The 17,945-nt window shown below is 36.0% G+C and overlaps 1 protein-coding gene across 1 annotated transcript in view; it reads left to right on the forward strand.

Annotated features, from left to right (window-relative positions):
- Dnah11 (dynein axonemal heavy chain 11) overlaps positions 1-17,945 on the forward strand; it is a 318,014-nt gene that overhangs the window by 112,588 nt on the left and 187,481 nt on the right. Inside the window, exons 31-36 of the mRNA XM_027932705.3 lie at positions 1,371-1,502; positions 3,310-3,470; positions 5,965-6,121; positions 6,539-6,684; positions 9,580-9,696; positions 15,067-15,205. Coding sequence (XP_027788506.2) covers positions 1,371-1,502; positions 3,310-3,470; positions 5,965-6,121; positions 6,539-6,684; positions 9,580-9,696; positions 15,067-15,205 — 852 coding nt within the window. The remainder of the gene's footprint in view (positions 1-1,370; positions 1,503-3,309; positions 3,471-5,964; positions 6,122-6,538; positions 6,685-9,579; positions 9,697-15,066; positions 15,206-17,945) is intronic.

Here is a 17,945-nt window from a genome sequence, read left to right on the forward strand (position 1 = left end):
GAATAATCTTAAACCTGGAACGCCCTAAACCCAATTATCCTAAACCGGGAACACCCTAATCCGCCCTGGTCCTTGAGCAAGGTCACCTACATGCAATGTCACTGCAACATGGGGTACGCTGGCAAGGAAATTGTCATACCTACTTGGCTAATGGCTCCCAGCAACGAGGCTCTTTGAATTCCCCCTCCCCCACTGCAATGTGGTAATACATCTATGACTCAGTTTCCTCATCTATAAGGTTAGGATGCTGATAGATTGCTGTAAGATTCAGTGAGATGATATAGGCAATGTGCTTAGTGCCTGGGAAACTGCATTCTCATTTCAAGTAAACTGTGCATATTAAGATTGTCATCTACCTTCTCCCTTCTCACTACAGTTATGTGACTTCGTGTTCAGATGCACAGCAATATTAGGGAAGTCTTCAGGGTTTAATGTTTTCTGGGATGTATGAATAGTACAGTCAGGAGCCTGGTTTTGACAGTCAGCTACCCAGGTCTGAGAGATTCTTATGAATTGCCATATTCATTATCAACTCTGTCCTGTGCTAACAGTTTGTAACTGTCTTTTGCAGAGTTAAAGAGAAAAGGGGACACTATTGCACCTAGGAGAGCATCTTTCAAACATTTCTGACAGGAATTTACCATAGAAATATTTTATATTAGATAAAGTTCACATGTATTATCTACATATTCAAAACAAAGTTTCGCTATAGACTATCTGCTTCTACTATCTGTAATGCAATATTTTCTATTTCATTAAGTTGTCATTACATGTTATTATATTTCCTTACTTTCCAAAGAAAAGACCAGCAGTTTGAAAAATATTTATCTGATATCCACAGGCCTAAAGAAGAATAGAAATATGAATAAGAACAATGAAATGAGATAATCCTTGGTCTAAATATTTCCTCAGTAATTATTATTATCTTGCACACAAAAACAAAACAGAATAAATACTAGTTGTTAGGTGAATTTTTATAAGGCAGAAAATAACTTGCCTTTAAGCCCTTCTTATAGTTTTGAGTTAGTCTTATTTTTCCTCTTAAAATTTGTAGTCACTCCTGTTCCACTAAAATTGTGGACTAGATCATCAGTAGAGGGTAATATCCATTCCAGGCAGCCAGGAAACCCCTCTTCTACTCCTGGCTGTGTCATTGTTCCCTAGGTAACTGGTCTACTCTGAGTTTCAGCTCCTTGACCTGTATGAGGGAGTAACAGTATTTGTGTTTCCCCAGGTTTCTTTGAGGATCAAATGGTATAATAATTAAAATTGTTTTGTAAACTAAAGTCCTCTTTTAAAATGTAAAGACTATTGGGCTGTTAGGTTATGCATTTGTAACTTTTCTCTTTTTTAAAAAAAATTTCTCCTAGATATCTCAATTGAATACACTGATTACACTTTTGCTGGGAGAACTTCCACCTGGAGACAGGCAGAAGATCATGACGATTTGTACTATAGATGTGCATGCCAGAGATGTGGTAGCAAAACTTATTTCTCAGAAGGCAAGTTGTTTGTAGAAACTTTATTTTTCCTAAAAATGGTATTTATGCCAGAGTAGTTCCAAGAAAGTCATTGTTTTTTCAAAGTTTATATAGTTTAATTAGTCCTGAGAAGCTCTAGTTATTTTTGGTGTGTTGATTTGGGTTAGCTAATATATTATCCTGAAGAGAGTAATCCCAAAAAAATATCCCAAAGGGTTTTTCCAATGCAGGAGCCTCCAATCATCCAAAAATCAATCCAAAAGAAAGGACCATGAAATGTCAGTGCATTTGTGTCCCTGTCTTCTGGCTTCTCTGTGCATAACCACATTGGCCCAAAAACCTGTGACTCTCACCTGTGTGACTTATGCAGCCAGTAGCAATAAGATGGTGTGTCATTTAAACCATCTGTGTGGCTTTGATCTACTTCCCCTTGAAGAAATTGATGTTGGTCATAATTCTGCCTTGCTTGGGTTATCCTGTGTCTTTTCCTGTCATAGCTAGATAATTCACTTATAAGAAGTTTTTCTAATCTATTCAGTGTTTTAGTGACGTATTTTCCTTATCTCTTCAAAAAGGCCATGTGTTCTTAGATGCTGTCAGTGTTTAATGTAAAAGGAGAATTTTTCTCACACTTTTCCCTTAAACTACATTTCTCCCTATGAATGCCAGAAATGCACTTGTCTATTGAACAATGTTGCCACAATCCCTCTCACCCACTTCCTTTAAACCCGTTTTCTGGGGGTGGTCATACTACAGTAAGACATTTCCTTTCCCAATTTAGATGCATGCAGGTATTATAAAATGCCTTCTGTTTATTTTCTACTTATTTCTACCCTTATTAAAATCAAAGTAAATGTAATTCTCTCTGAAAACTACAAGAAAATGCTTCTTTGTGTAAGCTATAAACACGCCTTGACCCAGCTTCAGTACCATTAGTGAGCAATGTTAATTTAATCCAAGATTGATCCTTGCAAAACACCATTTACCAAGTGTTCTCATTTTGAGAATGAACTGTTGATGACTACTCCTTGAACATGGCCTTGTACCTTTTGTACTGTTTTATCAGTCTGCTGATTCATTTGCAAGAGGATGAATTATGATTAAAGAGGCATACTTTGTTTTGTACTAAGGAGATCATTTGTCTAATTCTTGCCCATCTAAAATAAAATGCTGAACCCTGCATAGTCATCAATTAGTAGATAATAATTTTGGTAACTTCAAGAGATTTTCAAGGTCCCATATACCTTGAAAGAGGATATATATATAATATGTGTGTGTGTGTGTGTGTGTGCGCGCGCGCGCATTTAAAGCTGGCAGAGAAATATATAGTATTGAGTAAAGACATGAAAGAATAGCAATGAAAAAATAGTATTTGCTGTGATGAAATATGAAAAGTATCTATACTAAGAACAAACTGGTTTTAGAATGAACATGGCTGAAAGTATAGTTTATACTGAGATACAGAAATTATAGATTATGTCTCATTTTGTATAGAATGTATATTTCTTCATTGGATTTTGGTGATATGAGTATGAAGTAATAACATTAATCCTCTGGAGCAATTCATAAAGGAGAAGAAGCATTGCTTGAACAAATTGATATTGTTTCACATAAAAGCCACTTTAAAATGAAAACATATTACATACATATTTCTTATTAAGTAGTCAACCATCTATATGAAGTTACAGTTTGCAGTAGCATACAAGGGCTTTCCTATTCATGAGATTTTAGAAATAAAGTGAGAGCCAATACATCTGATTACATTAACAAAACTGTGGTCTCAAAATTATCAGGAGTCCTGTGTGTAATGAGTATGCACTGATTCCAGGTCGTCAGTCCCCAGGCTTTTGCTTGGCTATCTCAGCTTCGTCACCAGTGGGAGGACACCCAGAAACACTGCATTGTTAATATCTGTGATGCCCAGTTCCAGTACTTCTATGAATACTTAGGAAATAGTCCTCGACTGGTGATCACTCCTCTAACTGACAGGTAACAATTTCAAGTTTGAGTCAGATGAGAAAAATCAAGCCCAAAGTCTCCTAGCATGAGTGTTGATGTGTGACATTGAAAAGAAGGGAATGAGAGAAAATAATCAACAGTATGAAAGTAGCATGCGTGTTAACTGATGGTGTCAATAGTGAACATTGATTTTAGAGAAGAGTTAGAGAAGAGTGTGAATGGATGGGATGAAGAGGAGCAATAAACAAATAAGTTATTTTAGGTAATCATATGTTACAACAAAAAAGGATGATGTGTTTAAAAGTCTTTTGAAGGTAGAATCCACCATCGTTTGATACCCCTTACCTGAAATGCTTGGGGACCAGAAGAGTTTCAGATTAGGACTTTTTTGGATTTTGAAATATTGGCAGACTTTATGGTTGAATATCCTTACTCTGAAACTTTAAAGTATGAAGTGATTCAAATAGGGACTTTTTTGAATATTATGTCACCACTCAAAAAAGCTCATATTTTGGAGCCTTTGGGATACTCAGCATATACAGATTGAGAGAGCATTCAAGGTGAGACCTAGTGATAATGCAGAACCAGTTATGCACAAACCTGAGGTGCAGAGAAAAGGGGAATCGGGGCTCAGCACACATGAATAAAAGGGAAGAAGCATTTTTAAGTTTATCAATATGTGAAGATTGATGGCTTATTAAATTTTTAATTTCAAAAATTGCTGTGCACTTTATTTGAAAGTTAAAAGGAAGATGAGCACATACAAATATGTAACAACAAATCCCACTATTAATGTATAATTATAATGCACCAAAAATATGGAGAAAAGATGATGAATGTTCATTCTGATAGTGGATGTTTGCATTGTGTGTATCTTTTTATCATTTCATTCTCTGTATGAAATTGTTAACATTAACATCATGATGTCTTTTATGCATGTTCATCATGTCTTGTTTGATGCTGACCATCTCTTTGAGAGTTAGGCAGGTAGACAGTGTCTTTCCTATGTGGGCAGGTTCAGAGACAGACCAGTCAGCTTGTACCTGATAGACTAGTGCTGAAATACAGTGAATCAATTAGGAGGATGCAGGCTAAACTGCTCTTATAGAGAGACCACAAAATAAAATGGCCTAACTAACAGAAGCTGATGTCTCACATATCAGCCCAGAGCCAAGTGAACCAGCAGCATAGACTGGCAGGTGGCCAACATACCATCCAAGAATTCCATATTTGTTTCAGCCAGTGAAAAGGGGGATGGAGAACCCAGGTCACACATCTTCAAGGAAATTAGCTTAGGAGTGCCATTTCTGTACATATTATGTTGGTTGGAGCTTGGTCACTTGGCCACTCTTGTTTGGAAGATGGGTAGAAAATCTAGATATAGGTAGCCATGTCCATCCCAAACGTATAACCTCTGGAAAAGCCTACAAGAAGATATATAGTCTCTTCTACAGACGATTCTCATCTAGAAGTCTTTCCACTCCACTCATTGTAAGATGCACTTGGATATAAGATGCAGTGGATGTAAAATTCAAAAACACCTTCCATTTTTATAAGTAACTTCTTCTATTTGCAGAGTAGTTTGAATTCCTCAAGGCATTTTCTTTTGGCTTTCTTCATGTTTTTACAATAAACTTCACTTTATGGAGGTGAAAACTGAGACGTACTGATGTCAAAAGGATTAAGATTAACATCTGATGATCTGCAAAGTAGACACAGTCACTCGTGTCCTGACCTCCATGTATGTGTCCACTAGATCCATCTCTGTATTATGACAAAAATAATTTATAAACCTGAAGAAACACCAAATAAAGAGCATTATCCATTTGAGATCTTTGCTATTTATTAATCTTTCCTTCAAAACAAGAATTAAATTCTGTCTTTGCATGATTTTCTTCAGTCTTGAATCTTCTCTTTCCTGCAATAATATTACAGTAATATAAATGCATATAGCAACATTTCCAAAATGAATTCCTAAAATTATGTTTTATTATATTAAATTATGTTACTGCATATTTGCCTTATACATTGAAATAATTATATTTGCATATTATGTATTTATAAATTTACACAGCTAAGCTCTTAATATATTTATTAGGTAGTGATTTAATATGGTCAGTGTTTAATTCATACATAATCCAAGATTTCTATTTTTTTAAAATAAACAATAGCTTGAGATGTTGTCTGACATGTTAATAGTATCCTTACCCAGATAGATTAGAAATTCAATTACATTGCAAATTAACTGTTATTTGTATTCAAATACACACCTCTTAGGAAATGAGACCAATAAACAAATAAGCCAATCCATTCTTCTCTAGTAGTTTTAACCAACATAAAAATAAATTTGATATAAGATGTTCTGACATTGTAGCATGAACAAAGGACAAATACATTAATACTATGTGTTACTACCACATTCCCAACCTTAGCTGCTTAAATGTTTTTTAAGAAAATCAATTGCCCCTAATGTTTTATAGACATCTCATATGAGACTGTAATATTTGTTTTCTATTGTGAATAGGTGTTATATTACTCTAACTCAGTCACTTCATCTAACCATGAGCGGGGCTCCATCTGGCCCAGCGGGTACAGGGAAAACGGAAACCACCAAAGATCTTGGACGTGCCCTTGGCATGATGGTTTATGTATTCAACTGTTCAGAGCAAATGGACTACAAAGTAAGTTATGAAACAATGTATAAAATTCTAACAAAATGATTTCGGTTTGGAATGAGTCTTATCTGAGGTGCTTGGGACCAGAAGAGTGTGGATTCAGTTGTTTTCAGATTGAAATATTTGCTTATACACAATAAGGTATCTATCTTGGGGTTGGGTCCCAAGTCTAAACCCACTATTAATTTATATTTTATGTACATATACCTTTTACATAGACTGAAGGCAGTTTTGTATGATTGTTTTGATATTTTTGTGCATGAAATAGTTTCATGGCATAGAATTTTCTACTTGTTGCATCATGTTGGCACTAAAACATTTGGGAGTTTTGCAACATTTTGATTTGAAGATTGGGAAGACTCAACCTATAAATGCTTGAAATCCCCTTCAGCGCAACTCTGAATGCTTCATGTTGTCATTTAGTCCATAGGAAATGTCTACAAGGGGTTGGTGCAGACAGGAGCGTGGGGCTGCTTTGATGAGTTCAATCGCATTGCTGTGGAGGTCCTGTCCGTGGTGGCAGTGCAAGTGAAAATGATCCACGATGCCATCAGAAACAGGAAACAGAGGTGAGTGCCACACGGCTTTTTGCTCTCTCATTTCAAATAGAAAAAGTGACATGGAATAATGCAGGTAACTCCACCTCTCTGTTGTATGAAATAAGAAATAGTTAATTTTGAAGAATTATTTTTCATATTCTTCCATTTTATTACGGGTTTATTGTGTTGAATACAATAAAATCCTATCATGCTTCTTGAATCTCTAAAGAACGACTTCTATGATGCTAAATCTGGTGATCAGTTCTCTATCCTCTTTCTTGACTTTGCAGGAAGCATCTGACTCCCTACTGTGTGATTCACTTCTTCATGGGGTTTGCAGGACGCCACACCTCCCACTTTCCTCTGGCCTCCTGGCTGCATCTCACCTATAAGATGGGGAAAAGTTTAGCATCCACCTTGTAGATCACTGTGGTGATTCAGTGGACAGCACTGGGACAAGTGTCTTCCACATAGCAGGCACCACAGTAAAGCTAGCTATTGTGTTTTATTGTTTTTATTTTCTGAGCTATTAATATTGAGTATCACAGGGCTCAGTCTTTGAACTTCTTTCCTGTTTCTGTATTTTCTCCTTTGGTGATTTCATCTAGCGCTTTGGCTTTCAGAAACTATCTCCATGTTGCCAGCTCCCTCCCAGCTGGCTACCCTCCTGTCCCTCATCTCTAGACTTATGAAAACTGCTGCTTGTTGGGGCACCTCAGGACTCAGTTTGATGTCTCAGAAGCCTCTCATGTTTAATTTGCCTGAAATCAAAATCTTGGACTTTCCACCATCATCTGTTTGGTTAGTTGCCCCATCCCAGTAGATGAAAACTCAAAGTTCTTTTAGTAACTTGGGGAAAAAACTATTCACATATATCCAAAGTGTAACCACTTCCTGTATATGATGCCATGATCCAGATGGCAAAACAGCTGGCAATTAGGGTGTGATGGCTTAGTATGAGAAATAGACTACAGCACACAGCACAATTCTGGTTCTCTTTATAAACTCCTGTTTTTGTTTTTATACAAATGCAACCTCATTTATTTGGCTGATCTATCCCTCGCATTTTTTAAGGGTGTTTTGCTCAGTTAGCTATCATGTGCATGACGGCATCTTTAATCTCCCCATTGATGAAGGATTATCTTGCCCATTAGAACTACGAACCTGTTCTAGAAGTATTCAGCTTATCAGTGGACACATCCAGATGATTCCATCTTCTAGAAAACTTCTGTTTTTTCCCTATATGGGCCTGAAACACCAGTTTCCTATGTTTAGATGCCTGTTGTTTTACCTGCCCCTACCCTAATGCCACATTAGAGAAGTTCATCTCTTTTCTCTTTGATCCCCAGCCATATTTTATTAGTTCTTGCCTGACACCTAGAATATGAAGACTTCTTCATGTTTACCTTGATGAAAATCTTATTATATGAAACCCAGATGCCATTTGAGGCCCTCCTTTGTTGTGGAAATTTATGTAACTGACCATGCAGTGATTTCTGAAGATTCCCAGCCACACTTCCTGGGAGTCTCCTGTGTCCACATTTTGGAATCATGTCCCTTGATCCTTAGGCTGGCCATCTGCAGTCTGGAGTCTCTTCCATTGTTTGATGAGTTGATGAAATTCCCTTTGCCCTCAAGGAAGGATTTAAGAGATGGAAGCATGCCTGGACCACAAAGACTTGCAGTATCTTGTGGCCCACTTTGTAGAGGTCCACATCTTTGGCTGGTGGCTGTCCCTGCTATAGGGGGGTGAGATATGGCAATAGCTACTTGTCTCCCACTTTCTGAGCAGTCCTGTTTGCCTTCCCTTGCCTGCACCTAGAATATGAAGACTTCTCCATGTTTACCTTGACTCTGCAGAAATCGACCTGCTTTTAATTATCCAGTAGATAACATACTGTGAGTTCTAAACATGGTGGGTTTTTCCTCCAGATCTTTTCCCTCCCTGTTCTGGGTTAAAGGTCCAGCTCCACAATACTTGAGCCCTCCCCCCTTTTCAGCCAGAGATCTTGTTCAGACAGCCTTGCATTTTGTCTCCCTGCTCCATCTGAAAGTTTTTTTTCGACTCGTCTCTCAATTTGGCTCTTATAGCCCTTTACCATTCCATTACCCTGGCCATCAACAGCCTAATGGGGCCCTTGCAAATTTTTTCTGAAAATCATCGATTCTCTATGCTTTCAGGTGATAATGATAGCAATGGTCATAGCTAACATCTGTTGAGCATTTACCATTTCCTAATCAGGGTGGTCTTAACCAGACACTTTCATAATCTCTCTTAACTTCTCACATAATGAAATACGGTGGGTCATATTATTATCGTCTTTTATTATTAGAGGAAGGAATTGGAGCATAGAGAGGATAATTAACATGCCTAAAGTGATACAGTTGCATTCTGAACATTCACAGTCTGGCTCTAGAGCTAGCTGTCATAACCATCATGCCGTTTTACCTCTCAGTAATATCAGTAGATGTTTATTGAATAAATAGGGAGAAAGGAAGAGAGCCATGAGCAAATAGACAAAGACTGAGCAGGGAGCCCCTTTCTCCTCTCTGCATGGAGAATTTCCATCTATGCCGTATCCCACTCACGGACTGCAGCCCACATTGAAGGCAAAAATGCTCTCCCCTTTGATTCAGTGTTCAAACAGTCCAGCCCTCGTTTGTGTATTCTAGGACACTATGGTATGCTAAGATAAAAAAGAGTACTTCTCATATTGGTAATTCCTCTGGGGGAAGGGAGGATATTTTTTTAATAAACATGCTTCAAAACATATTCAAAATATGTATGCTTATGAATTTTAAAGAAATCACACAGAATACACAGCCTCCTAATGATAATTTGCATTTTGCAGTGTTTTGCATTTGTCAATGCACGTTCGTATTCAATGAGCACATTTAATTCCGTCGGCATTCTTTTTATGGTAGATTTGTATTTCTTGGAGAAGCTATCACACTGAAGCCATCAGTTGGAATATTTATTACTATGAACCCAGGATATGCTGGTCGAACAGAATTACCAGAAAATCTCAAAGCTCTTTTCAGGCAAGTGTTATGCTTTGCAACTTAGCATCTGGTACACTCATGCCACCTAACGTTGTTGGCTTGCACTGTTAAGTGATTTGTTTTTACTTGAGAATTCCTGTGGAAAACTCAGTATTTCTTGGGGATCCCTTTGTAATAAAAATTTTCCTCATGGTAAATTAATGCTTGTAAACTAGGAAACCAGGATTCAAAATCAGTATTTCAAAGTTATGTGGTAAGTTTAACTATTTTTTATGTTTTATTATAATTTTCACATATTATGAAATATTTGGGAAATATGGAAAAGAATAAAGAAAAAAATCTTAGAATCACCACCCAAAATAAAGGTTGTTGTAGGGTTTTTTTTCCAGTTTACATTGTATGGTACTAAGAAATTATAGTAAGCATGATTTTTATTTAGTTCTCTTCATTTAACATTTCTAAGATACGTATTTTCTTTTTTTTGGAGGTTCTTTGAAAGTATCATTTAATGTAGCTTTAAAAATGTCCCCCTCATGGCTTGTCTGTGGTTTTGAAACCATTCCTTATTGTCTGACACGTAGAGTTTTTTTTTCTTTTATATTTTTATGATTACAAAGTAGCCTATAAATATCTATGCACATAAAAATATTCTTATTTCTGATAATTATCCCAGAATAAATTGCTAAATGTAGAATTACTAGGTGAATGCCTATTGATGACTTGCTTTCTAAAAACCCTCTGCCAAGGAATATCTTTGCCAGCAGTCTATAAGGGAATCTATGCAACTACATCTGGTTCCATTATAATTCACTTATCTTTTTAAATCACCTTATTCAGGTATAATTTAATGCAATGATATGCTCCCATTTAAGCATGTAGTTGGTGAGCACTATGGCAGTCAAGATGCCAAAGGTACTTCACATACCCCCCTGAAGTTCTCATGCCTCTAAAGTTACCCCCAACACAAACACATACTTCAGACCTGTTCTCTATGATCATAGATTAAATAGCTTTCTTTGATACAAACGAACCTAGACAATATGTACTCACTTATATCTGGCATCTTTCTTTGATTATTATGGTTTTGAGATTCACCCCATCATTGAGCTTTCCAGTACTTTGGTGCTTTTTATCACTGATTGGTATGCTCTTACATACCTATTATCCTATTACAATTTGTTATTCATTCAGTTGATAGACATGCATTTAGTTTGGGGCTATTATAAATAAAGCTGATAGGAATATTGTTGTAAATCTTTGCATGAATGCATGTTTTTATTTCTTTTGGGTAAATAGCTAAGAATGGAATTGCTGGCTTGTATGGCGAATGTGTGTTTTACTTTTTAAAATCTGCAATCTCATTGCAAAGGGGATTGTGCCATTTTGCAACCTCACCATTAATACCTGAGAATTTCAGTCAGGTATTATATCAGTCATATGATCAGTCTTTTTAGTTTTTTCCAATCCAATAGATATGTAGTGGTGTGTCACTGTGGGTTTACTTTGCATTTCCATGCATTCTAATGATGAACATTTTTTCATGGATTTACTGGCCACCCTCTTACCATCTTTTGTGAAGTACTATATTCTACATAAATTTCCTTCATTAGATAGACACTGATCATTGCAAAGTTTTTCTCTTATTTTTGTGTCTAGCCTTTTGTCTTAATGATTAAATTTAATAAATTTATCAATTTGTTTTATATTATACTCAGGAAACTGCCTAGCACATGCTTGCAAAATTTTTTAATTGTTTTCTTCTACAAGTGAAGAGTGTTTTGTAGTTTTCATGTTTTTTCCCCTTTATTCTGTTAATGTGCTGAATTAGATTAATTTTCCAATGCTAAAGTCCTTCAGTATTGCATTCCTTGGATAAACCCCTCTTGGTCAGGTGTTATTTTTTACATGGATTGCTGATTCAGTATGTTGCTGTTTTGTTAAGTTTTTTTTTTTTTTTTTTTTAATCTGTGCTATGAGACTGGGGCTGGAGCTCAGTGGTAGAGAGCTTGCCTGGCATGTGTCAGGACCTGGGTTCAATCCCTAGTACTGAGAAGGAAAAAAAAAAAAAAACTATGATAACAGAAATATTGGTCTGTAGTGTTCTTTCTTATAATCTTTGTCTGGTTTTGGCATCACAATGATGCTAATATCATGAAATTAGCTGGCAAATGTTCTCTATTTTCTTAAGACTTTGTATAGGATTATTACTTATTTAGTCCATAATTTTTTGATAGAATTAATCAGTGAAGCCATCTGGACCTAGAGTTTTCTTCATGGGAATCTTTTTAATAATTGAATTTTTTGAAACATATGAAGCAATTGAGGGTTTAATTTTTTTCTTGAATGAGTTTTAATAATCTATATCTTGTAAGGAATTTTTTGTCTAGATTATCAAATGTGTTGGAATACATTTGTTCAAGTTACTCTTTCACTATTTATAGTGATGTCCTAAATTCCATGTCTGATGTGTGTAATTTGTCTTCTTTCTCTTTTTCCCTAAGGATAAGATAGAAGCATACCAGTTATATTTTTCTGGAGTTCTTAGGGTTAACAATATGTGTCTTTTATTTAGTGTGCCTTCAAAATAATATACCACTTTACATAATGTTGTAAGAACCTCTGTAGTAATTAGTGTGATTTTTTTCAGTTTTTTTAAATTTAAAATTTGCCTTCACACTCATCTAGATATTTAACCATATTTCGTTTGAATTTTCTATTTTTTTTATTTGCATAGTTTTCTCTATTTAATTTCAAAAAGAGTCCAGGAAAATTTGTGCTTACTAAAATACTCAGTCACATGTATGTGTGATGAATTTCCTAATCTTTTCATGTTTTTCAATGTAATTTATCTAATGAGAACTTATTTTGGTAGGTAATATGAAGTGAGTATTTAAGTAATCCTTCTCCCTAATAGTTAATCAAATATTCTAACATCCTATATTGAACGTTTTTCTTTTCTCATAATAACAGCTTTCTCTTACATAGTAATTTTATAATATAATACTTTATATTCTCTCAAAAAAAATTCTAGATAAACTCTCCTATAAATGAAATGTAATAATTACAGAACACCTAAAAAATAATAATAAAACAGGTATGCCTCTATCTTATGCTTAGGGAAAGTTATTTATTTATTTATTTTCATATGGTGCTAAGGATGGAACCCAGTGCCTCATGCATGTGAGCCACATTCTCTGCCACTGAGCCACAACCCTAGCCCCTTAGGGAAAGTTTTGTGTGAAAATTTTTCAACTTTTCAGGTTTTTAAAATATTTATGACCCAATTTATCTCATGTGTTTGTTTATCTGAGTCTCAAAATTTGAAACTGTTTAATGATGTGTTCATAAATCTTGTTTAAGGAATTAGATATGGCAGCATTTGTTAGTTTCAGTAAAATCTAAAGATTCTGCGTGGAGAAAGCATTGTTTATGAGTAGAGATTGTATGTTTGGGTCCTAGGAATCTCCTGATTCCACCACTTACAACACGTGGCCTCAGGCCAGCACATGTACTTTGGGAGATGTCAGTCTGTACTTCTGTAAATGCATGTAAGAGGAGTAGCTGCCTGATAGTATTGTGAGAATTAAGTGGAAGGATAAATTTAATACCCTAATATGGCATGGAGTTAAGTGCTCAGTAAATGTTATCTGTGGGTAGGGATGTAGCTCAGTGGTATAGTGCATGGTTAGCATGCGTGGGATCATGGGTTCAATAACCAACACCATAAAAGTCAATCAATATCTATATTAATTTGAGCTTAAAATATGTAAATATTGCTGGTCTTTTCTCTCCCCTGTTTACTTTTTAATCTTTATTTCCTCTATCATATGATGAATAGTAATAATGTGAGGAAAAGTAGGGGATCAGCTTAGATATATGAAATGTTCCATAACCTAAGAAATAAATCCTGGGGAATGTCTAGGATGATGTGATGTGCGTAAGGTAGACTGTAATTATATTTACCAAAACAGGTAGATAAATACTGCGATGTAGTTTTTTTATTTGTTTATAAGCAAGATTTATTTCTAACTAGATCCTAGCTTGATATTCTACAACATTTCCAAAAAAGTAATTAATAATCTGCCAAATAGAAAAGACAAGAATGTTGTTTTTTTAAAAAAAAGTCCACAAATTCTTCCTTGAGTTTGTGATTTTTAATTGTGATGTAGTTTTAAAACTCTAAAATAATGGGCTCGTTTGTTCTTGCTCCTTCTTTGTGCCTAGATTTAATTGAATGGCATGTTTTTTTACATGTTGCTATTACTGGCAACTATCTTTAGGAAAGACTTTTTGGAAGACACCTCCAAAGCCAGGTGAATTTAAAGCTATGTTTTTCTAGACTTTCATTTCAAAAGTTTCTCCAGGCTGGCCCCAGGCAGTGTTGTGCTAAAGATGGTTTATATAAGTTTTTGAGAGCTGATGGTTAAGTGTTCACAAATTGTATGAGCCGCTGGTTTAGCTGCTGACAAAAGATAAATTTTATCAACTCTATTTTTTTTTTTTTTTTTTTTGGTACCAGGGATTGAACTTGGGACACTCAACCTCTGAGCCATTTAGAGTCAGGGTCTTACTGAGTTGCTTAGTGCCTCACTTTTGCTGAGGCTGGCTTTGAACTTGCTACCCTCCTGTCTCAGCCTCCTGAGCTGCTGGGATTACAGGTGTGTGCCAACATGCCCAACAATATCAACTCTTGATTAAATAAATTATATCACACCAAAGGTCACAAATACTCAACTCGACTTCATGATTATTTTACTAATGGTTATGCTCTGAAGGTTAGTTGTGGTGTCTGTATAGTGCTGATCTACAGCACATCTCTCAGCATGGTGTTTAGGGATGGAAGGCTAGATTGAAAGCAGCCATGGTGAAGGGATTTATCCATGGAAATTAGCTAGCACTGTTTTGGGGATGGATGATCATTCCCTCTTTGCCAGTACACCGCTAGCCACTGGTAAAGCTGGCCTCTCATAGATCATCCACTGTTGTTCTTTTTTGCAGTGACAAACACCAGGCTGGTAAACCTACTGGAAGAACTTGAGCAGCTCTGTGGTAGGGTGCCTCCTTAGCACGCTGAATACCCTGTGTGTCATCCCCAGCACCAAATAAAACAGATAAAAAACAAAACCAAAACAAAACAAAAAGGAGTTTACAGACTATATATATTGATTTTTTTTAAGACTTCTTCATCCAGACTTTTCCATTTCTGACTTTACATCTTTTCCTAGGTAACCAGTCACTAGTGGATGTTTTTTAGTTGAATGGAAGGGTCTTGTAGCTGTGATTGACAGAGGTAATTGTGATCTGCTTAGGACTGGTGAGAATGTTGGTACAGATTAATCACTTGATTTAAGCAACTTGGACTCATGACCTTATCACATTTTAAAACTAAATTTCATGTTTATATTTTAGACCCTGTGCCATGGTGGCCCCTGACATAGAGCTGATCTGTGAAATCATGTTAGTTGCTGAAGGTTTTGTGGACGCACGCTCATTAGCCCGAAAGTTCATTTCATTGTACACGCTCTGCAAGGAGCTCCTGTCCAAGCAGGTGAAGGGTCTTTTGTTACTTTTCCTTGGTTTTTACATCCCATTAAAACAGCTTTGGAAATATGGATGTTGGGTAATTTAACATTCAAATTACACTTAGGAATTTCTGTATGTTACATAGAATTTTGAAAATCATATTTTACAAAATTTAATTTTTTTCTGAAAAAATGTTAAGGTGTTTTAGTGTTCTAACGCCTTATTTGTATTTAATAGTTTTTAAATCAATAGGCCATTTGTTTTTCTTCAGGTATTATCAATGCTGTAATTATAAAGGTAAATTTATGTTGCTTCTCTTTCTTGCTAAGAATATCACTTATTAGTGGGAGAAGGGGGAGTGTCCTAAGAGTGAGGTGATATTGATTTTCTGAAGAAATGTTAAAGGTTTTCTTCTTTGTTGGTAATCCTTTATTGAAGTTGTGTGTGTGTGTGTGTGTGTGTGTGTGTGTTTAACTTTGTTGTACAATTCCTTCCTCTCTGAAATGGGTCAGACTCGCACCTTCTCTACTCTCTAGTCATGAGCTTCTTGCAGGTTCATTAAAGTTGCTGATGTGCCACAAAATTTATACATGTCAGCATCAACATTTTAAAATTTGGCCTTGTGAACACCTTTGACTTTTGGCCTTCCATGACCTTTTGTTAATTCCTGGTGACATCAATTTGTAACTGTTATAGAATGAAAATATTAAAATACCAATTGCAATTAGAGTTACCTGTACTCTCCAAAGTATTTGTTTTAACTTGCCCACTGTCAGAGTGAGATATGGAACCTGAGGAATAAAGTTACGTCATTCTCTTAATAACTGTGAATTTATATTTTTCCAGGAAACCCATAAAATTTAATAACAGAAAAATATTTACAACATCATTAAATACAAAAACAGCATACCAAACTCAAAGCGATCTCAAATTTACATGTGTCTTTTATTTTATGTTGTATTGTGTATTTTCTCCACACAAGAAATGGCTGGAAAATGCATTGTGATTTTTAATCATTGTCTCTGGGTAGTAAGATTATTGGTATTTTCATTTTCTTGTAATCTTTTTCTAGCAATAAGCCCGTTAAAAATTTCATAATAGGAAAATTCAGAAGAAAAAATGTAACCAAACCCAACAAACATGAAATTGAAACCATGTTCATTCTCAGAAGTCATATGTAAACATTTAGTGAGCATTTATTGCATCCAGGTAATGGGCTTATTACTGCTGCTGATGAAGGAGTAGTATGCAAAACAAGTGAAACCATCACCCGTATTTTTTGTTTCAAAGAACTTAGGAGATTTAGTTACATGAAAAAGAGGAAATAGAGAATGAAAGATTATCAGTTTTCACTGGAAAGAGGAACCAATATTTATTGAACAAAATGCCATTACTACCTTTCAAAATCTTCACAAGACTTGAGTGTGGGTCGAGTTAAGCTTGTTTTACAGATGAGGAAACTAAGTCAAGTCACCTGTCCAAGGTCCATGGCAAACAAGTGGGGGCATTGTTTGAATTTCATTCCTTTAAAGTCTGTCTAGAATTTAAGAGGAAGGTGTTGGGAGTAAAGATAAAACACAGAAGTTAGGAGAAATGTTGTAAATGAGATGAGAGAAAAGAAGTCTGGCCAGAAGAGCTGAGTGAGACCCATAGCTCACAGGCGCCATTCCAAGCAGCAGGGATGGACTTGGGAGAAGAATCAGTGGACATTTTTTAACCAAAGGAAGAATATAATGGAGACGGCAAAGATGATTTTGGCAGTTCTTTACAATGTTTAAATGTTTAGGAGGGTCACCAAGTCCTCTTAAATTTATGTCCAGAATTTCTTTTACAGTCTCCCTTTAATATTGTTCCTATAAGGACTTAGCCCTCTCTCTGACCTTCTTACTCTCCAAACTCTGGTTCTTCCCCTCTTCTTCCCTCCTCAAAACCCATTCTATTTCTGTATCAGTGACTTTAAAATTACTTTTACCATGAACCACAGTGGGGGTGGGGGGGGGAGAGACCTTTTTCTGTTGACTCAGGATACGCGCCCATGCATAGGCACACACAGGAACAAGAGGACTGAGAATTTTCATCAAACATTCCTTGCCCTTCTTACTTGCATTGCACTCTGTGTCTTTTCTTTCCACTGTGCTCTGTTTTATTACTAACAAAAAACAGTGGTCAAGACCGGCTAAATTGATTTTGTTATCTGCTAATGGATTAAATGGCATATTTATGCATGTACGTATTGTTCCACAGCCCACAAAGCATTTATACGCATGTTAACTCATTTTACTCCTACAGCCTCTTGTGAAGTAGATGGACGTGTTTCTGCCTCTTTGCAGATATTGATTTTGAGGTTCAGAAGGCAAGGCCTAGCTGAGAAACGTTTGAGAGAGGGGTTTTACTATGTGGATTAGAGCTGGGCAAGGAAGAGAAGGTCAGTCCCATGAAATCAACTACATTTGAACCAAGTTTATTTAGTGCATCTTTACTGAGCACCTCCCCTGTGCCAGGTACTATGCTGGAACCTATAGAAAAAAAAGTGAATAAGATACATCTCTGTCTTCTAGGAACTCAGAGCCTGTGGAAGGGGCCTTCATCAGGGACAACCAGAGGAACTGGTTTATCATTGAATTTTAATAATATAGCTAAATAATATGAATATAATATATAATATTATATTTAGTGCCAGTCTCAGCACAGCGGTGTCTAAGTGATAAAGGGATAAGTAGGACAATTAGACATAGAGGCCAGGGAAGGGTAGAACAGCAGGGTCC

The sequence above is a fragment of the Marmota flaviventris genome, chromosome 1, assembly GCF_047511675.1.
Source record: "Marmota flaviventris isolate mMarFla1 chromosome 1, mMarFla1.hap1, whole genome shotgun sequence".
NCBI classification, from domain to species: domain Eukaryota; kingdom Metazoa; phylum Chordata; class Mammalia; order Rodentia; family Sciuridae; genus Marmota; species Marmota flaviventris.